Source organism: Geotrypetes seraphini, chromosome 5, assembly GCF_902459505.1.
Source record: "Geotrypetes seraphini chromosome 5, aGeoSer1.1, whole genome shotgun sequence".
Classification (NCBI taxonomy): domain Eukaryota; kingdom Metazoa; phylum Chordata; class Amphibia; order Gymnophiona; family Dermophiidae; genus Geotrypetes; species Geotrypetes seraphini.
In genome coordinates, this window is record NC_047088.1 from 223,433,327 (window position 1) to 223,455,815 (window position 22,489).

Below are 22,489 nucleotides of genomic sequence, written 5' to 3' on the forward strand. Positions count from 1 at the left end.
CGTCTTGCGCTCAGTTGTTGGCGCGCGCCTTTTGTCTTCCGCGTTGTTGTCTATGAACCGCCCCGTGAGCTTCATTAGGCAAACATACTATTTCTTAAAACACCAGCCTATAATTTGTAATATTATGTGAATATTATATTCAGCTCCAGGGTCAATGCAAGCCTGTGCTAGTTATTATACGAGTCTGGAAAAGTTTAAAATACTATATGCACAGGCTGAAAGAATTTCTTTTATTCTCCTATGAAGCATTCAAGCAGAATGATTTGCAACATTCCAGCTCTTGGGGAAATACCATATCTTCACAAGGCAAAGACTTCACATGAAAAAATAGAGTTGATATTTACGTTTTGGGCCAAGACACAGGAGCCATACTGGATCCGACCAATGGTCCATTTAGCCCAGTATCTTGCTTTCAACAGTGGCCAGTCCAGCTTACAAGTACTTGACAGAGTTCCAAAAAGTAGCAAGATTCCTTCCTACTTAACCCTCTATTAGTTCAGGTAAAAACAGATTGTGAGTCCTCAGGAGACACAAAAATACCAACTGTATCGGAATGTTACTCGCCCTAAATAAGGTACAAGCTAATCCAAATCCAGCCTTGCCGATTTTCCATTGAGTAAAGGTGACACAAAATATGTTACGTAGTGGTCAGCCATAACAGGTTGAGGCAGGACAAGATTAGAACTATCCGATGTAAATGTCGTTCAGTCTGATTTACAGGCGATGTTGTTGCAAAGATTGCATCTGTTGCATTCCTGGGCAATGGCAAGTTACAAATATTCCCTTCACAGCAGGAAGTGCATATCTGCAGAAAGAAAAACAAATGTCAGATTTATTAATTTATTCAATTTTCTATACCGTTCTCCCAGGAGAGCTCAGAACAGTTTACATGAATTTATTCAGGCACTCAAACATTTCTCCCTGTCTGTCCTGGGCTCACAATCTATCTAACATATCTGAAGCAATGGGGGGGGGGGGGGAGATTAAATAACTTGCCTAGGGTCACAAGGAGCAACCAAGGAGCAACCACTCTAGAAATCAAAATGTAGTGAGCTAAGTATATAGGACAATCAAGCCATTGTGATATCACTGATGGGGTTGGCTCTTAGGGCATTTGTGGAATGAGACATTATGATGTCACAATACCAGCTCTGTATCAGAGGCTGAAGCTTTTCACACTATTTATTTATTCAATTTTCTATACCATTCTCCCAGGGGAACTCGGAACAGTTTACATGAATTTATTCAGGTACTCAAGCATTTTCCCCTATCTGTACGCTACAGGGGTTCAAAGAAGCTTTGGATAGGTACTTGGAAGACAAAGGGATTGAGGGGTACAGATAAGAGTAAAGGTAGATTATAGGGATGGGATTAGAGGTAAGTTACAAAATTAATCAGGGACCACTGTTCAGGCACTAGGCCTGATGGGGCCGCCGCGGGAGCGGACCGCTGAGCAAGATGGACCTCTGGTCTGACTCAGCGGGGGCAACTTCTTATGTTCTTATGTACTGGCGGGCTCACAATCTATCTAATGTACATGGGGGGATTAAATGACTTGCCCAGGGTCACCAGGAGCAGTGTAGGTTTGAACCCACAGCCTCATGGTGCTGAGGCTGTAGCTTTACAATGCTGTTTTTCTTAACTTCTTTTTTAACTGTGGTCGTAACTTGGGCATTCACACTCCCAGTTCTGAAGTTACAATTCAGTAAACACAAGAACTAGGTATGTGACCAAAACCAGCTGTAGCTTTATTGAAACCTTTGAATATACAAAAACCAGGCCATTCCCCATATCCAACATTTGTCAAAACCATATTACAACTGTTTATCAATTGCCACATCACAGCAGGCTCCAGCACCGATCAACCCCCCACCTCTGCCCCAAGGCAAGGTCTGTGGAACTGCCAAATCTTGCTGGATCCCTGGATTTATGATGGTACCAAACATGAACCCAACCCTCCCTTTTATCCACAGTGACTCAGCAACTCAAAACCCAAATGACTCCATCCCAAAAGGAATGGCTTCTGGTACCCCACTGTGACTACTCCAGCCCCCACCCCAATACACAGTTCCACTAACAATCTGACTCCTGGGGAGGGTAGGAGGAACAAAATCCAGCCTGCCTCCTGGGTAGATAATGACACGGGGGACAAATTTTTCCCCGTCCCCCCAGGAACTCAATTCCCCTGCCCCGTCCTCGTGAGTTTTGTTACTATCCCTGTCCCCTTCCTGTAAGCTCTGCCTTAAATGCCAAAGCCTCGACCACTCATGATTTTAAAAAGTATTTGAGGCTTGTTCAGATGAGGACAAAAAGTACAAAAAATAATAAGACAAGTATTAAAAAATAAGATTTGAAAATATATATATATATATATGAAGGGTTTTTTTGGATCTATGAATGAAACCCCACATCTAGAGCCTTTATAACTCGGCTTTCGGAACACAAGCACAATATTTCTCATCAAAATGTAGTAGATGTCTTAACAAAGCATTGCAAGCAAGTTAAGCATAGATTTGAAGATTTTAAATGTGCAGTGATAGACTCCTTGGTTCTTCCATTTTTGCAGGCGAGACATGAAGAAAAAACTTTACCAAACTGAACAACGCTTTGTTATTTTCTTTACAAACAGTGTGGCCATTGGGTCTGAATCAGAAAGTGGAGTGGCAAGCATTTTTTAAGGTGGAAATTATTTACATTGTTGCTTTTTCTTTTTTGATGTTTGATTTTCTCCAATCAGTTGTGTTTGATAAGAGCTGAGCTGAGCTGAGCTGAGCTGAGTGCTGATTGGTTGATTCGGACCGGAAGTGAGGTCTGTGTGGGAAGGAAGGCTTTAAGTGCTCTTGTCTGTTTCCTTTGTTCTGGGGCTGGTCTCAGCGTGGCTACACTTTTCGAGGCTGTATTGTTTGTTCCCCTGATGAGCCACACATTGGTGAAATAAGGTCACTTGTTGGGAAGATTGGAGAAGACGTGACAGCGTTGGAGCTCAAGTCGTCTTTTGTCAGCTAAGTCCTTGAACATGCCTCCGGGTGACTTTGTCCTGTTCTAAACTTGAGCTGTTCTGTGAGGGAGGTTTTTTTTTGCCAGTGAAAGTATCAAAAACAGTTTTGATTTGTACCTTTTGGTTCTATAGTGATACATTAGTCTGAGGCTTTTTCTCCCTCTTTTTGGGTGCATGCTGGGTTTGAAGAGGGGGGTACCTTGGTGCCTAGATCACACATTTGAATCATTATATGAACAGTATATCCAATCCCATTCCCCTTCCCTGTGTACAGTACATTCCTCCTACCTTGTATCCTTCATGTTTAGATTCTTTGCACCCAATAGACAAACACCTCTCCAGAGGGGCACAGGATTTAGTAACAGATATGCTCTCTCCTCTGGTGTCCATGATGTGCTGTGTATAACAATACCTTGTTTCTGCCAAGAAAAGAGATTTTTGCTTGTGAAAACAAACTTAAAACTATTTGTTTTATTGGACTATAAATCAACTATACAGTACTTGGAACAGAGCTGACAAACAGTAAATAAGAACTGAATAAAGATCAAAATAACGGGGCCAAACGATTTAAGGGGAAAAGAAATACCATCATAGTTGAATGGCTTCTCTATACAAAAGAAAACTCTTCATTACTTCAAAAAAGAACACTTACAGCACCTAAAATGTCACACCTGTGTATGAATGGTGTTCCCTGATCTTAGCCACTTTTTTCTTCCTGCCATAGGGCTAGATTCACTAACCTCCTTTCCATGTCTGTTCCATTCCCAATTGCATGCAGGCCACCGTACGGATCGCTAGAGAGCGATCCTTGAGCATGTGCAGACCATCTTCCTTGCCTGTAGATGGTCTGCGCATACTCTCAGTAGGAAGCGTTTTTTTGCAAGCCCATGGTTTAACCCACTTTAAACCTGTGGGTTAAAACCATGGGCTTGCACTGTGGGGAAGGGCAGGAGAGTCGGGGCAGCAGGTGAGATTCGGGGCTGAGAGCGGGAGATTGTGGCAGGAAGCAGGCTGGGGCTGAGAGCAGGAGATCGGGGCAGGCAGGAGATTGGGGCTGAGAACAGAGAGTAGGGCAGCCAGAGCAGGAAAATTGGGGGGGGGGGGGGGGGGGGGGTTAGCACAAGCGACTGGTCCTCACCAGTCACTAGTTTTTCGATTGGCCATCCAGTCGATAAGTTTAGTGAATCGCGTTTTTCCAGCTTTGCATGCCGATTCCCCTCGTTTGCCTGCACAGATCGGGATTGGATCAGAGGAGAGGTTAGTGAATCGGGTCGGAGGGAAATCGGGTCGCAAAGGGCTCGCAAACTGATCGGTACATGATCGGTTTGCTTAGTGAATCTAGCCCATAGTTGGTACTATGAAACAAAGACAAAGAAAGGTACTGCAGACCAATGTACAAGATACAGGCAAAGTTTATTTTTAACAGATTGTTGCGTACAAAATAGACCACTTTTTACAAAATATGGGACCCAACACGGTCCGTGTTTCGATCAAACACGTCTTCTTCAGGGGCCCCATATAATGGTGGTATTAAAGCACACGCAACAATAACGCCTGATCTGTATGCTGTATACTTTAGCGAACAAAATGTGATGCTAAAAAACGAAAGCTTTCCCTTTGTTCTGAATGTACTCAGCAAAACTGGACAGTGTCGCCGGCCTCTTACTCATTGCTGGGGATATTATTTATGTGCACGCTGCTAAGGATTGTAGGTTCACGTTCCTTTTCCATGGCAAGGGATTGTGGAGAAGATATTGGCAGCATGCATGAACGTTGTTTGTCAGATAACATTCATATATGAATGGAAAGGAAAGAACAAGGAAGATGCTGAGGTTTTGATGATGATTAAAACACAGAATGCAAAAGTTCCAGGGCTGACAGAGTTTGTTCGACCTGTTCACTCTTTTGAAGTGGCTGTGGTAATTAGCCTTCCCGTAAACCAGGGAAAACCTCCCTACATGAAGTGGGTGGGGGATGTAGTGCCTGAATGAACTACGGCTACCTCATGTCTCCTCTAAAATTGAAATTATGTATATATTCTCTGATTTAAAAATCTGAGCAATCAGAATGTTACACATTAAATTGAATGTTTATGAGAGGAGGCAATAGTGCTTCTTAAGAAATCTGTGGAGTGGTATGGCTGCGGAGGTCATACGGTGGCCTAAGGAGGGATTGTGGGCTAATCTTTTGAATGCTCAAGCAGAATTGAATGAACTGCTTCATCAGAGAGCTAAAAAAATCTGCTATGTATTATCAATATCAACTGTATCGTTTTGGTAACAAACCCAGTGGCATGTTGGCACTTATGGTTCATAGGGAAAGGGGTGTGCACTGTTTTTTGACTCTTCGGAATCGGTCAGGTAAATTGTTACACGAGGATGGTAAATCTCGAGGGAATTCCGGTTTTTTTTTGTTTTTTTAATTGAAACACTGTATTCCAAGGGTTCGCCAATGGGTCTGGATCCAACAGTTTATTTGGATAGTATAGATTTGCCTATGATATTGCAACAGACTTTGGGAGTGCTTAACTTGTCCATATCCCAGGATGAAATAGAATTGGCGATTCAAAAGAGTAAATTGGGAAAAGCATCATTCCTTGATGGTTATCATGCTGAATTTTATAAGTTAATGGGGAATGGTATTTTGCCTCTTCTAACAGAACTGTTCAGTCTTATTATAGATGGGAAGGTTATACTGGATTCCCTATGTAGAGCTCAAGTGATTGTTTTACCTAAGCCAGGGAAGGATCCAACTCTTCCGGAGTCTTATAGAGCAATCTCATTGCTTTGCTTTGAGACTAAGTTATTGGCTTCTGTGTTGGCTAATCGCTTGGCTAGAATTATGCCTGATTTATTGGCGTCTCCACAGGCAGATTTTGTGAGAGTCATAAGGCAGTGAAAAACATCAGGGCCATATTAGCTTCTTTGTTGGCAGTACGTGCTGCAGAGACTCCCTCCTTGCTCATTAATTTTGATGTGGAAAAGGCTTTTGATGAGGTGCAGTGGGAGTTCCTGTATGCGGTATTGGAGAAATATGGTATAATAGGCCGCATGAGAGATGCCATTCAAGTATTATACAATAGACCTTTGGCTCAAATGTGGGTGAATGGTCAGCTTACGGATCCTTTTGACATAAGAAGAGGGACTAGACAGGGGTGTCCCCTCTCTCCACTGCTGTCATTGTGCTCACATTGGATCCTCTTATTTGTGAAATTCTTGGGAATCTGGAAATCACAGGGGTTTGTCTGGGGTTGGAACATTGTCTGGGGTTGGAACATTTTAAAATTTCACTTTTATTGGAAAATATGTGTGAATATGGGGACTTTTTGGGATTTACTTTGAATACTTCTAAGTCAGAAGCTATGGCGCCATTATACCAGTCTAGGGAGTCGTGGCCGGGGTCTTTTCCTTTGCGTTGGGTGGGGGATGACTAATTATCTAGGCATTTGTTTGCCGGCAGATCCAAGTAAACTTTATGAATGTAATGTTCCTCGTCTATTGGAAGATACCAAGCACCGTTTAGACATATGGTCTTCGCTACCATTGTCGTTGAGTGGTAGAATATCACTTTATAGCATGATCATTTTCCCACGCTGGTTATATACTCTTCAACAGCTACCAGTGTGGATAAAGAAGAAGGATCATGTTGCTTTTGGCTTCTGACATTTTCTAAGCTGCCAAACATTTTACAAACATATTGGATTTGACGGTTTATTTAAGCTATGTTGTCATACTGGAAACCAATGGGATTCTGTTATATATGGTGCAATTTGTGATAATATTCTGGAAATAGTTGTGGCTGGAATTGCAGAGAAGCAATTACAGCAAATTAAAGTGCAAAAATAAATAGCTTGCTTGATCCAAGCTACATCCAACGATGGCCAGTGTTTCATCAAGTGCTGCTTCAAGGATAAATTGGTTCAAACAAGCACTGGAGTGTCATATATATCTACATCATAAACTTTCAGAGTTAAATGAAGTAGATAAACTCTGGATCTTTCTGAGCTCCGTCCACAAACTACCCTGGCATTAACCGGATAGTCACAAAAAATTGCACCCTCCAAAATACAGGACAAAAAAGTCACCTTTCTTTACAAAAAGGGAGAAAAGACCTCAGTGTCTAATAGGGGCTCTTTAAGCTTCCCATATAGACAGGCTAGTTTTAAACAGAATTTAATCCTAGCAGACACATCCTTGGTCAGAAAAACTCCCAATTAGTAAGTGAACCTCTATTCTAATTTTCTAATAGTTTTATATATTTTCTTATAGTTTTATATATTTTTTTAAACTTTTCTTCAAACAACAATTGTCAAAAATAGAAGTCACTTATCTGAGCACTTCGATATTCAGGTGTAGTCCTGGAGTAAAGCAAGCAGGAAAAACTGCTCTATGGAAAAAAGCTATCAGTCAAAACATTCTTCCAAAATATCCAACAGGGGCCCCTGTTTCGCAACAAAATGCTTCGTCAGGGATTTGAGCGATCACACACCCGCTTCCACTCCTGTCACTCCGCGGGTGTGTGATCGCTCAAATCCCTGACGAAGCATTTTGTTGCGAAACAGGGGCCCCTGTTGGATATTTTGGAAGAATGTTTTGACTGATAGCTTTTTTCCATAGAGCAGTTTTTCCTGCTTGCTTTACTCCAGGACTACACCTGAATATCGAAGTGCTCAGATAAGTGACTTCTATTTTTGACAATTGTTGTTTGAAGAAAAGTTTAAAAAAATATATAAAACTATAAGAAAATATATAAAACTATTAGAAAATTAGAATAGAGGTTCACTTACTAATTGGGAGTTTTTCTGACCAAGGATGTGTCTGCTAGGATTAAATTCTGTTTAAAACTAGCCTGTCTATATGGGAAGCTTAAAGAGCCCCTATTAGACACTGAGGTCTTTTCTCCCTTTTTGTAAAGAAAGGTGACTTTTTTGTCCTGTATTTTGGAGGGTGCAATTTTTTGTGATTTATTTTGGGCATCCTTTTCTTGATTTTTTGGATATTAACCGGATAGTGCCATGATAGTCTCCCTAGATTTCCTGTACACTATCTGGTTATGTGCAGATGAAAATCTGGGAATCACCTAGTCACTGGGTGATAACTATTGTATATATTCTAATACAAACTGAGATTTTTGCCCCCCCCCAAAAAAAAAAAGGGCCCAAAAATGGGGGTCTTGGTTTATACACAAGCCTCCATCCTACCACCGGTACGGTTGTCTTACTTCTTCCCCTGCCACTCAATCCCCAATGACTAACAGGGCTGTGAACTACCATAGCCCCCCCCCCACCACTATCCATTAAACAGGCCCCTCCTCAATGAATACCAGCACCGCTATTCTACATATCATTCCCCCCCCCTCCAGCCAGCAACTTACCAGTTAGTGAAAAAAGCTACTGCCACGATGCTGAAGAAAGCCATAATCGCTAGGGGCCTTGAGCATTTGCAAATGCTCAAGGCCTGCCAGCTCCCGCCCCTTCTGAAAACCTCAGAGAAGGCAGGAGCTGGCAGGCCTTGAGCATCTGCAGATGCTTAAGACCCCGCACCAGATCTGCATACACCATAGGTGGTTGCGGCTTTCTTCAGCGTTATGGCAGCAGGTTTCTTCTACACCAGCTGATAAGCTGCTGGCTGGAGAGGGATAGAGATGCAGGATAGTAGCGCAGGTATTTAACGGGGAGTGGCCTGTACCAACTGGTAAGTGCTCGCTTCCTGTGATCTTATAAATTGGGATTATGTGACCACTAGAAAATGCTCACTTTTTAAAAAGAATCTGACTTTTTTCATAATGATCTTTAAATTAACAGTGAGCCAACAGGTCTGTGATGTACAAAAATTTTGACCCATTTTCTTTTAATGGAAATTTTAATACATTTAAGTCACTGAGATGAAAAAGGGAAGACTACTGCTGTATTGTATTGCCTGTTCTTGATTTATGATTTAAATCTCTATTGTTTAAATTGTAAAAAAAAAGAAAAAGAAAAAAGTGAGAGATTGATAAAATACTCAGTCATAGAAAGTAAAAAAGATTATTCAGACTACCCTACAGTGTTTTGCTGGAAGACTTTGTATTTTGGGCCTTTTGACCTGAAGAATAGACTTGAATAAATTGTTTTTTTTTGCATTAATAAAAATATTTAAAGTCTACAAAATTGTGTTAAAACTTATGGTAAGGATGTCTAGCCTTTGTAGACTTCCAGGAGCAACCAAATTTCTAATTTCGATTTATATATGAGTCAATCTTTATTCCTCTTTTTTGGAGTGGGGGGAAGGTCACCTCGGTTTATATTCGCATAAATATGGTATGAAGGAGCCACTCATATCTTGGTTATCTCCTTTTGAATATCATCCGTTAAAATATCTCAGCTTTAGTATCTCAGCAAAGAAAAGTAAAAGCATTACACATTTAATCTCAGCCTCTAGGTCATCAGAAGCCAAGGACTTAAATATCAGCGATCTTTAGGTTCAAAAGTGAAACGGAATCATAAAACTGTCAGCTCCAGTTTAATAAATGATTAGAACTAAACCAACAAAGGTGTTATAAAATAAGAGTGATATAAATCAGCAGTGTAAATAACCTGAAGCTCACATAGAGGTAAATTCTAGGCCGCTCAAAGTTAGGCATCAGAAAACTGAGCCTTAAGCTAGTATTCTATAAGGGCAGATGTATGTACCAAACTGTTACAGAAGTGCAAGTCCGCAGTTATGAACCAAACAGTACCACTGTGTTCAATTCTGGAGGCCGCACCTTCAAAAGAACATAAAAAGGATTGAGTTGGTCCAGAGGAAGGCTACAAAATTGATATGTGGTCTTCATCATAAGGCGTATGATCTCAATCGGTATACTTTGGAGGAAAGGCGGGAGAGGGGAGATACGATAGAGAGGTTTAAATACCTACATGGCATAAATGTGCATGAATCGAGTCTGAAAGGAAGCTCTGGAATGAGAGGGCAATAGATGAAGCTAAGAGGTGATAGGATCAGGAGTAATCTAAGGAAATACTTTTTTACAGAAAGGGCGGAAGACGCGTGGAACAGTCTCCTGTAAGAGGTGGTGGAGACAGAGACTGTATCTGAATTCAAGAGGACCTGGGATAGGCACGTGGGCGTTGCCAATCGGGGTGGTGCCCGCGTTGCTGATCGGGGGGGGGGCCCACGTTGCCAATCGATGCTGGAGGGGCCCATTGCCATTTGGAAAAAACAGTGTTGATGCCCTCCTTCATCGGGCCCCCCTGACCATTTCGGGCCCTAGGCACATGCCTACTTGGCCTATTGGTTAATCCTGCCCTGTAGATGGGTCATTTGGCCTTTATCTGCCGTCATATTTCTATGTCTAAAGCTGTATAAAGTGAGTGCAAGAAGAGTCGCCTATGCCCCTTTCAAGTTAATGTGCTCTTTGAATTTGCACATGAGATTGCGGTTAGGCATGTGGTTTATAGACTGGATTGCAAGTCTGTTACACGTGCAACTGCAAATTAGTAGCAATCAGTGCTTATTAATGCCAATTATTGATCGTTATCACCAACTATTTGCAAAGTTAGGGGGCCGATTCTGTAAGTGGCACCTGCTGCAGCAGGCACCTACAGAACGGGCGCCTGCCACATGTCAATCACCAACAGGCATTGCCGCTTTCCATAATCATGGCTCGACAGGACCCTTGACGTCAGAAATGTAGGCCACGGTTTCATAGGCCCACTTTTCCGACACCTAGAGTCCTGGCATAATCGCAGCCGGCGGTGCATAGTGATGCCAAAGTCCAGCGCCACCCCCTAACCACACCCATTTCCAGGCTTTGGCACATTATGCGCTGCTAGCCACCAGGGACCTAGGCGCCGATCCTGGAGGCCGAGTAGTGGTTCCTTTTTTTTTGCAATTACTTTTTAATTGGTTTTAAACGACACAGTCAATTACCGCATCGATAAGTACCAATTAAAACAAGTTAAGTGGTGTCATCAATTAAAACAAGCACCAAGGATGCCTAACTTTCGGCGTCCCAACGAGAATCCGGGCCTTAGTGTGAATTATGTATGCTACACGCGTAATTTGTCCTAAACTATGTACCCAATTAAGTGCCTAACTTTTGGTGCCATTTATAGAATCTGCAGGATGCTGCTTCCTTGTATTAGTCTGGCCTCTAGCATATACTGCTACAGTTTCGCACTAAAAGTTACATCAGAAGGAGGGACTTGGCAGCAAGAAGGTTCCCAGAGCAACGATGCATGCCGGAAGCTTTTAAGAGGCTGGTAGGCCTGCCCTGGGAGGCACGAAGGGGGCCGACCCAGGACAGTTGTAAGTTTGTTGTGTTTTGTTTTGTTTTTTGCTGCCGGTGGTCGGGGAGCCAGGGAGGGACGGTACAAGGACTGTTAGACCCACAATAGGGAGGGAGGGGGGTTGCTGGACACAGGGGGGGCGGCTGCTGATGCACCTGTGATCGTGAGGGGGGAGCTGCTGACTGGGCGGGATGGGAAGGGAGGCAACTCACATCAGATCCTTTACTGCAAGGACAAAGCCATTGACTGCTCTATGGGGCGGCGAATAGCCTTGTCCCTGTACCCGCGGCAACCAGTCTATTTATTCCCCGTTCCTGTGGGTTACCCACAGTTACACAAGACGTAGAGGCTGAAGCAGAGGTCAAGGACCTCACACTTAGAGGATATGAGAGCCCAGCTGGGGATGCACCACAAAAGATAGAAGACAGGTCCTACATCATGGGCACGGACCTACAACCCCCTAAGAAGAACCTCCGAACAAAGAAGATAGGGATCATCGTTGGAGATTCAATCATACGCAATGTGGACAACTACATTGCAGGAGGAAGGGAGGATAGACTGGTCACCTGACTGCCTGGTGCAAGAGTGAGGGACGTGGCCAGCAGGATCACCAGGATCATAGACAATGCAGGAGGCGTGGACACAACAGTGCTTATCCACGTGGGAACCAATGATGTGAGTGGACAGAAGTACGACAGGGAAGAGGTAAAGGACCAGCTACGCTCACTTGGAAGAAAACTGAAGGTCAGGGAGGTGAAAGTGGCTTTCTCCAAGATCCTCCCGGTACCAAGAGCGGATGGAAAGAGACAGGATGAGCTGCGAGCAATCGCCTGGGTGAGACAATGGTGCGATGAGGAAGGTTTCGACTTCGTGCGCAACTGGACAGCATTCTGGGGAAGCAGTAGATACTACAGAAAGGACGGCCTACACCTTACCAAGCAAGGAGCGAGAGTCTTGGCCGAAAACATGAAGAAGACCATTGAGAAGGCTTTAAACTAAGGATTAGGGGAGAGCCGACAGTCGACAAACAGTCGATGGTCCGGGCATCAGGAGACCCCAAAGAAGGAGCTACAAGCAACTGCACAGATAAAGGGGAAGAGCATGATGAAATCAAAAGTGAAAAAGAAAGAGTGCAAATAGATACAAAATGGGATGGGATGACTAAAAAGTCCAAGAAAGTAGCACAAAGGGAGCTCAAATGTATGTACACGAATGCCAGAAGCTTGAGAAACAATATGGAGGAACTGCAAGCACTAGCAAGATGAGAAGAACTAGATATCATTGGAATCACAGAAACATGGTGGAACGAGGAAAACGAATGGGACACAGTACTGCATGGATGCAAACTATACAGAAGAGATAGAATAGGACAAAAAGGGGGAGGTATTGCCCTGTATGTCAAAGAAGGAGTAGAGTCTATCAGAGAAGGAAAGACGGAAGGAAAAGAAAAACTGGAATCCCTCTGGATAAAGATTCCTGAACCAAACGAAGCAGACACAAAAATTGGCCTCTATTACCGAACCCCAGGACAGACGGAGGAAACAGACGCAGAAATGATAGAGGAAATCAACCAAGGCTGTAGAACAGGTAACGTGACGATCATGGGAGACTTCAACTTTCCGGGGATAAACTGGAACCTAGGAACCTCAAACTGCGGCAAGGAAACAAAGTTCCTGGAAATGATAGGGGACTGCTTCCTAGAACAATTGTTGGGAGAACCGACAAGAGGAACCGCAACCTTGGATTTGGTCCTAAATGGCATAACTGGAAGGACTTCAGATGTAGAAGTTACGGTCCTGCTGGGGACGAGTGATCACAGCATGATCAATTTTAAAATTGGCATAGGGAAGGGGAAACGAACTAAGACCCTAACCACAACCTTTAACTTCAGAAAAGGGAAATATGACAGCATGAGAGCCATGGTTAAAAAAAGGCTCAAGAAAAGGGCAGCGGACATCACAATTGTTGAACAAGCATGGTCCCTACTAAAAAATACCATCACTAAAGCACAGAATCTCTACATTCCACAGATATCAAAAGGAAGGAAAAATAAGAGCAAAAGAGAACCTGCTTGGCTAACTAAAGAGGTGAAGGATGCGGTAAGGGAAAAGAGGAACTCATTTAAAAAATGGAAACGTGAACAAACAATGGAGGCCTGGAACAGCCACAAGGTCGACCAGAAGAAATGTCACAAGGCGGTAAGAGATGCAAAAAAGGTCTATGAGGAAAAGATAGCGCAGGAAGCCAAGCACTTCAAGCCCTTTTTTAGATACATAAAAGGAAAAAAGCCAGCAAAAGAGGCAGTGGGCCCTCTCGACCAAGGAAGAAAAGGGTGCATCAAGGAAGACAAGCAGATTGCAGATAGGCTAAATTCATTCTTTGCATCTGTCTTTACCAAGGAGGACACTGCATCAATGCCTGAAACAGGGAGCGTATTCAAGGGAGAAAGTGAGGATAGCCTCACCACAGTGAATGTGGATCTAGCCATGATATACTATCAGATCGACAAATTAAAAAGTGATAAATCCCCTGGACCAAATGGAATTCACCCGAGAGTGCTAAAGGAGCTTAAGGTAGAAATTGGAGAGCTGCTAAAATCCCTAGCTAACTTGACAATTAGAACCGGGCGAATACCAGATGACTGGAAGATAGCGAATATCATCCCAATCTTCAAAAAGGGATCAAGGGGAGAACCGGGAAACTATAGACCTGTGAGTCTTACGTCGGTTCCTGGGAAGATGGTTGAATCACTGATTAAGGATAGCATAGTGCAACACCTGGAAAATCATGACCTGATGAGAGCAAATCAACACGGCTTCAGGAAGAGGAAGTCATGTTTGACGAATTTACTTCAATTTTTTGAGAAGGTGAACAAACAAATCGACAGCGGAGAACCAGTTGACATAATATACTTGGACTTCCAGAAAGCGTTCGACAAGGTTCAGCACGCAAGGCTTCTGAGGAAACTACAAAGCCATGGAATAGAAGGGAATATACTAACATGGATAAGTAAATGGCTGGAAAACAGATTACAGAGGGTGGGCATAAATGGGAAGTTCTCGGACTGGGAGAAGGTGACAAGCGGCATGCCCCAGGGCTCGGTTCTTGGGTCCATCTTATTCAATATCTTCATAAATGACCTGGAAGAGGAAACAACAAGTGATATAATCAAGTTTGCATATGACACAAAACTATGTTGGGCAGTTGGGTCGAAAAAGGACAGCGAAGAACTCCAGAGAGATTTGAACCACCTAGAGAAATGGGCGGAAAAGTGGCAGATGAAATTTAATATAGAAAAATGCAAAGTGATGCACTTGGGTAGGAAAAACAAAGAGCATGAATATAAAATGTTAGGTGTAACATTGGGCAAGAGCGAACAAGAAAGGGACCTGGGGGTACTGATAGACAGGACCCTGAAGCCGTCGGCTCAATGTGCAGCGGCGGCAAAGAAAGCAAACAGGATGCTGGGCATGATAAAGAAGGGAATCACGAGTAGATTGGCGGACGTCATAATGCCGCTTTACAGAGCAATGGTCAGACCACACTTGGAATACTGTGTGCAACACTGGTCTCCATACCTAAAGAAGGATATAACCCTGCTGGAGAGGGTGCAGAGACGAGCCACGAAGATAGTAAAAGATGTGGAGAATTTGGACTACAAGGAACGCCTCAAAAAACTGGGTTTGTTCACCCTCGAGAAGAGAAGACTGAGAGGGGATATGATAGAGACTTTTAAAATACTAAAAGGTTTTGACAAAATAGAGCAAGAAGCATCGTTGTTCACATTGTCTAATGTGACTCAGACAAGAGGTCATGGTCTGAAACTGAGGGGCAACAGGCCCAAGACTAATGTCAGGAAGTTCTGTTTCACACAGCGAGTGGGGAACGCTTGGAATCCTCTCCCGGAGGAGGTTGTGAGGGAGACCACCATTCTGGGATTCAAGGGCAAATTGAATGCACACCTTCTTGCGAATCGCATTGAAGGATACGGGTAAACAGGGTCTCCATCAGGGAGCACCTAGCTTGGCCTCTGCATGTGCGGGTCGCCGGACTAGATGGACCTAAGATCTAATCTGGTGAAGGCATTTCTTATGTTCTTATGTTACCCGTGGCTAGCCACAGGAAACAGTCAACGTGTCATTCTCTACCCCCCTACCCTCTCTACCTTTGTATTTCCCTTCATGAGCAGTATATATTGATTCATGCTTTGTCCTGTGTCTGTCATAATTACATTGTAAGCTCTTTTGAGCATGGACCTTCTCTTGCGTGTTTAATGTATAGCGCTGCGTGCTTCTGGTAGTGCTATGGAAATAATAAATATTAATAGTAGTATCAAGATTTATCCACACTTTAGGAAATTGCTTAAAGCTCACCTTTTTAATCAGGCTAATTGAATACTGATTTTTTTAAAAATTATTCTTCTTATGTATTATTTAGATTTTCAGTTTTATTTTAAATTTATTTATTGCAAATTGTATTAGTTTTATTTAAATTTTGTGAATTCCCTAGGACCAAGGATAGAGTGATATAAAACCTGTGTTATAAATAAATAAATATTGCGTGTGCCTTTTATAGAATCGCGCTAAGCGCCATTCTAGTCAATGCAGATTTTTTGGATGTAATATATACAGTATAGAATCGGGCTCAAAATGGAAAAAAAGAGCCTTCAGTATATCTGTCCCTGTGCAACAGAAGCCCATGCAATTCTAAGTCAATAATTACAACCCTTAATCAAAAACAACTTGGTAACCATGGGGAAAAAAAAATCACTTTTCTTCTTTTTCTTCTAGTGAAAACTAACAGCAATCACCACAGAATGGAATTCTCTTATCCCTTGTGACCATTTAACACAAACAATTGAATGAAAAGGTCACATAAATATCAGGCAGGAGCAGGACCCACAATCTTAAGATTCCTTAAAGCAAACTGAAAATGAGGTGATAAGATCAGGAAACCCTAGAAGACGCAGAGAGTGAGATACTAGGCTATGTATCTATGCTTACCTTGCCCTGAAGCAAGACATCAGAATCTGAGGCCCATTGCTGGCCTTTGACAAGGTCTATTCTGAATTTTCAAGCACAGTTAAAAAGAATTTCAAGATGCATTTTGATTCCTACATGTAAAAATGCTGGGGGGGGGGGTAACAGGGGGGACGACAAAAAATACAGTACATCCCTGCACTCCAGAATTCCAGAGAAAAAAAATATTTGTATGTGTACTGTGCCAAAAATATATTTGCATTTGCCACTGTAGACAGCAGAGAGGACTGTTTTGTTGTTGATTTTTATTTCTCTCAACAAGTGTACAATATTATTACAATTAATTCACATAACTCACTTGACATTCTTACACAATATTATTATACATGTTTTAATTCCCCCCCACCCACCTCCCATCCCTTCCCACATCAATAAAATAATCTATCCAAACATATACATACTTAGACATCCCTCTTCTTTAATACAATTAATCATACTTTAACCTATCCCTCCCCCCACCCTTTCTTCCTCAAACTCTTTTTTCATTTTATTATATACATTAATGCACAACAAATATATCTCATCATAGTACATATATCCCCTAATATTTCATAACAACATATTTCCAATAATTTTACCCCCTTTCCTTTTCTATTCATACATATATACCATGTTTCTTATATCCATTAATCAGTTGAAATATACCGCTATTTAATTGGATTATCCTATCCCCCCACCCACCCCCATTTCTACAAATTATCCCCTAAGGAAAAAGAATAAACCTTAATCATTATAATATTCAATTAATGGCCTCCACACCTCCTGAAACCTTTTAAAATGCCCCTCTGTACTGCAAGAAATCTTTCCATCTTATACATATGGCATACTGAGTTCCACCAAAAACTACAATTCAGTCTAGAACAGTCTTTCCAATTAGTCGTTATTTGCTGAATTCCCACACCAGTAAGAATCATCAGTAATTTATTGTTTGCTGCAGATATTTGGCATTTAGCCCTCATGCACAATGCCACATGACTCTCCATCATTAGGTTAACTTGATCCCAGATTGATATCCAAAATGCCTGAATACATGGACAATAAAATAAAAGATGGTCTAAAGTTCCAACTTCAATTTTACAATGCCAGCATCTATTAGACTTAGAGCAATCTAATTTTTGTAATCTAGTAGGGCAGTGTTTTTCAACCTTTTTTGGGCAAAGGCACACTTGTTTCATGAAAAAAATCACGAGGCACACCACCATTAGAAAATGTTAAAAAATTTAACTCTGTGCCTATATTGACTATATATAAAGTAATTCTCTTGAATAGGAATCAAATAAACACAAAGAAAGTATTTTATAATTACTTTATTATGAAATATTAAGTAAACAGAATAGTGAAAAATTATAAAATACTTTATTCAGTGCGAAACCTGGGCCTGTTTGGCTGAACACAAAGCTGATATTCTGGCTGGAATCAAAGAAAGACACACACGTAGCTCTTCGTCAACAGCTCTCAGTCTCTCTCTGTATTTGGTTTTTATAGCATACAAAAATAGACAAATATACCCTCCATCCTTTTTATTAAACCACAATAGCAGTTTTTAGCGCAGGGAGCTGCGCTGAATGCCCAGCGCTGCTCTTGACGCTCATAGGCTCCCTGCGCTAAAAACCACTATTGCGGTTTAGTAAAAGGTGACCATATTGTAAAATATAGACAGCAGATATAAATTCAGAACTGTGCATAGTAAGTGAAGGGAAGTTTTCATCTCTGGGAATTTACCCAGTTAACTATTAAGTTATTTGGGCAAATTCCTTTGAAAACTGTGGTAATACTGCCTCCACTTTGCTAAATTTAAAATAAAATAATTTTTCCTACCTTGTCTGGTGATTTCTGGTTGCACTTTCTTCTTCTGACTGTGCATCCAATCTTTCTTCCCTTCTATCAGCCTGTATGCTTTCTCTCCTCCACACCTCATTCCCTCCCCCAACTTTTTCTTCCTCTCTCCCTGACCTTTCTTTCTTTTTTTCTGTTTCTCTTCTTTCCTTCTGTTTCCCTGCCTGCCCCCTTTCTTTCTTTCTCCCTGCCATTCCCCAAGCCACTGCCTCTGCCGCTGCCATCGGGGAACAGGACCCACCAATGGATAACAGGCCCCAAAGCCGACGCCGACGCATGCTCTCCCTGACGTCAATTCTGCAATCGGAGAGGAAGTTCCACCCAGCCAGGCAGCGATTGGCTAGCCCGAACTTCCTCTCCGACTGCAGAATTGACGTCGGGGAGAAGAAGACTTATCGGCTCGATAGATTAGATCGCCAAGACAAAGTGAGTCCTGGGTGATCGACTCACTTTGCCTTGGCGAGCTACTGGCGCCCCTACCTCGGGCCCCCTGTCAGCTCCGGGCCCCTGAATGCAGGACTGGTAGTACTGCCCTGATGGCGGCCCTGCGGCACACCAGGCAACATCTCGACAGCGGTTGAAAAACACTGTAGTAGGGGTCCAGAATGCTCTATGCAACAAAAAGAACCATGTTTGCCTAATAGATGCCGACATCGTACCTTTAATTCTCCAAGACCAAATACGTGGCCATTGAGATGCATTAATCTGATGCTTAATCTCAATGCTCCAAATATCTCTTAATCCCTTTTTTGATTTCTTATTCAAATAATTAGATATAATTTTATACCACTTTGCGGCCTGGTGTCCCAGAAAATCTGCCTGGAAACATAAGAATTCTAAGCTGTAATGATCATTTAAAGATTTCCATTCAGGGAACCCCACCTGAATAGCCTGCTTCAATTACAACCACTTATAACTTTGTTTTTTATTCAGACCATATTTATGTTGCAATTGTGAAAAATCAAGCAGCTAACCATTATCAATTACTTCCGTTAAGGATCTTATACCTGCTTTAATCCAATCCTTCCAGACAACCTTAAACCCGCCTATTTGTATCTTGGAGTTTACCCAAATAGTCTGTTGTTTTGATTTTAAAATAGAATCAGTAGTTAATTTGTCTACAAATCTTAATGTTTTCCAAGTATCCATTAATACTCTATTGTCTTTACGTATTCTAGGCACTTTTATACCAAGCAGAAGATCAAGCCTAAGTGGAAAGATAAGTGATCTCTCCACCCGTAACCACTCTGGTAGTTGTTCCAAAAGCTCTGGAAGGACCCAATACATACCTTGGCGCATGATAAAGGCCTGATGATACCTATAAAAATTGGGAAAATTTACCCCACCCTCCTCAATTGGTCTTTGCAAAGACACTAGAGCCACTCTTGCAATTTTACCCAGCCAAATAAATTTAACCAGAATACTATTTAATTTTTTATAGAAAGACCCCTGAAAAAACACTGGTATCATTCCCAATTGATAGCAAACTACAGGCAAAATCATCATTTTAACAGTTTGAACTCTTCCCCACCATGACAAATGTAAAGGATTCCATTGCTCACACAACTCTGTTACTTTTTGTAATAAAAATTTTTCATTTATTCTCATTGTCTCTTCGAGTGTTTTATTCAACCAAATACCTAAGTACTTTATTCCATCCTCTTTCCAAATAAAAGGGAAAGAATCAAGTATACCTTTTGTACAATGCACATTTAAAGGTAAAATCTCTGATTTAGTCCAATTTATTTTGTATCCTGAGAATTTTCCAAATGTATCTATTGCCTCCAGTAGACATGGAATTGTTGTTTCCGGATTCCTCAAATGAAGCAAGATATCATCTGCATAAGCGGATACTTTATATTCCACTCCAGCACATGGAATACCCTGTATGTCCTTTGCCTGTCGAATAGCTAACAACAAGGGTTCAAGAACTATATCAAAGAGCAAAGGAGATAATGGACAACCCAAGAGGATTGTTTTAAGAAATGTTAATACACTTCTCCCTCTGAATCCGTGGTTTCAGCATCCGCAGATTCAGTTATTTGCGATTTTTTTTTTTTTGATCCGTTTTCAATTTTCGGGCTATTTTTAAGCCTAGACCCGCCTTAAGCCTTACCTGGTGGTCTAGTGGATTTTGGGGGAAGGAGCGATCTTCCTACGCTCCTGCCCCGTGCAGATCACTCACAGGAAATGGCTGCCGTGAGCTCCCATAGTCTCTCAAGATTACGACGTGAGCTCACCGCAGCCATTTCCTGTGAGTGATCTGCATGGGGCAGGAGCGTAGGAAGATCGCTCCTGCCCCGAAAACCTGCTAGACCACCAGGTAAGGCTTAAGGGATGCCGGGGAGAAGCATGGGGTGGGTCAGAGTCGGCCCGAATATTATTTGCGATTTTTTTAATATTCGCGGCCGGCTCTGCCCCTAACCCCCGTGGATACGGAGGAAGAACTGTACACACACCTGATCACAACTTGTTTCCCAGTTCCTCGATTTTGTAAATACTGTAGATCGGTGGTTCCCAACCCTGTCCTGGGGGACCCCCAGCCAGTTGGGGTTTCAAGCTATCCTTAATGAATATGCATGAAAGAGATTTGTATACCTGTCACTTCCATTATATGCAAATCTCTCTCATGCATATTCATTAGGGATATCTTGAAACCCCGACTGGCTGGGGGGTCCCTCAGGACAGGGTTGGGAACCACTGCTGTAGATGCTTAGCCTGCTTTAGCTAGGGTTACCAGATTTTCAGGAACAAAAATCCGGACCCATGGCCCTACCCCCAGGCCCGCACCGTTCCGCCCGAGTCGTACCCCGTTCTGCCCGAGGCATGCCCCATTCTGCCCCCAGCCCCGTCCCCTCAACCTGGTCGCTTGTCGGGAGGGCATCTGTGCATGCGCTGGTGTGATGCGATGACGTTGCATTCATGTGTTGCCTGCACGAGTTGTCACCGCGCTGCATCCGTGCATGCGCAGATGCCGTCCCGATGTCGCTGCTAGCTGGAAGCTTTTCAAAACCCAAAGTGCTGGGTTTTGGAAAGGCGTCTGGATCCCCAGACATGTCCTCGAAAAGGAGGACATGCCTGGGGAAATCCAGACGTCTGGTAACCCTAGCTTTAGCAAACTACAAATGAGACAAAAGCCCAGATTCTCTAGAGGGCGCCGATATCAGCGGATGCCTACAAAGCGGCCACTAATCGCATGTCAATCACTCAACAGCGCCCTAAAGAGAATCGCACCACTATGAAAGATAGCGCTGGAAATGTAGGCCAGGGTTTTCCAGCACCTATGTTTGTTGTGAATTGCGCCTTCAAAGGTGCTTTAGACAGAGGAGAACCCAGTCCCCTTTCTCCTACACCCCTTTTAAAGGAACTAAGCGCAAAAAGATGTACGACAACTTACTAGCAACACATGCAGCTAAATTGGACCCCGCCATCACCAACCTACTGACAGCTTCAACTGACCTCAAAGCTTTTCGAAAAGAAATCAAAACCATACTATTCAAGAAATTCATCCTAATTCATCCTCTTTTCCCCTCTCTCCCCCTCTTAGTATCCTCCCTTCAAAATTTGATTTAGACCTAACGCCTTTAATTTTATTCCTCTTCCTGAAAACGTCCAGCTTCGTTTTGATGTATTAGGCCCAACGTCTTTAACTGTATTCCCCTTCCTGGAAATGTCCAGTTATCTTTTTTGATGTAATCCGCTTAGAACTGCAAGGTACAGGCGGAATAGAAGTCATTAATGTAATGTAATGTAATCTTTAGGCAGCCTAATGTCACATCCGGTGTTAGCCACGCTTATAGTGGCATTAGGTGGCCTAAAGTGCCCACACAGGTGCGATTCCAGCGCCTATTAAATTAGGCACCGGTAGGCGTTTTAATAATAATAATAATAACTTTATTTTTCTATACCGCCATAGTCAGGTGACTTCTAGGCGGTTTACACTGTAATGTTGCGTGGTTTTTTTCCCCCGCTTTAAACAGCATTTATTAATTAATTTAGATGCCGATTCTAGAATTTCCCCCCAAATGACTAATTTAAGCTTGACCGACTGCAGTAGTCTGTACTTGTGTTATCACTAGGAGCAGGCCTGCATATCCTTCACTAATGTACTAAGGAGACTTACATAAATAGGGAGGGGGGACAAAAACCTGGTGTAGTCGAAGAGCCCTCTTTAGTACAGTAGAGTCACAATTATAAAATAAACAAGAATTTCAGATAATACGAAAATGGGTGAATGCATGATAACAGAAACACAAATTGAATGGAAGTTCATAAGTTCAAAACGTATGTCCCGTCTTAACTCTTCAAATTTTTGCTCAACCAAAAGAACTACTTTTTTGAAATCGTCTT

At 42.4% G+C, this 22,489-nt stretch overlaps 1 protein-coding gene across 3 annotated transcripts in view; it reads right to left on the reverse strand.

The window, feature by feature from the left end:
- Window positions 1-216: 216 nt before the first annotated feature.
- Window positions 217-22,489, reverse strand: part of LYPD6 (LY6/PLAUR domain containing 6) — an 83,418-nt gene continuing 61,145 nt past the window's right edge. For all 3 annotated transcript variants that reach the window (XM_033946362.1, XM_033946360.1, XM_033946361.1), the window contains 2 exons: window positions 3,287-3,417; window positions 217-805 (listed from right to left, as the gene is read on the reverse strand). In XM_033946362.1, coding sequence (XP_033802253.1) covers window positions 638-805; window positions 3,287-3,417 — 299 coding nt within the window. In that variant the 3' untranslated portion in view covers window positions 217-637. The remainder of the gene's footprint in view (window positions 806-3,286; window positions 3,418-22,489) is intronic.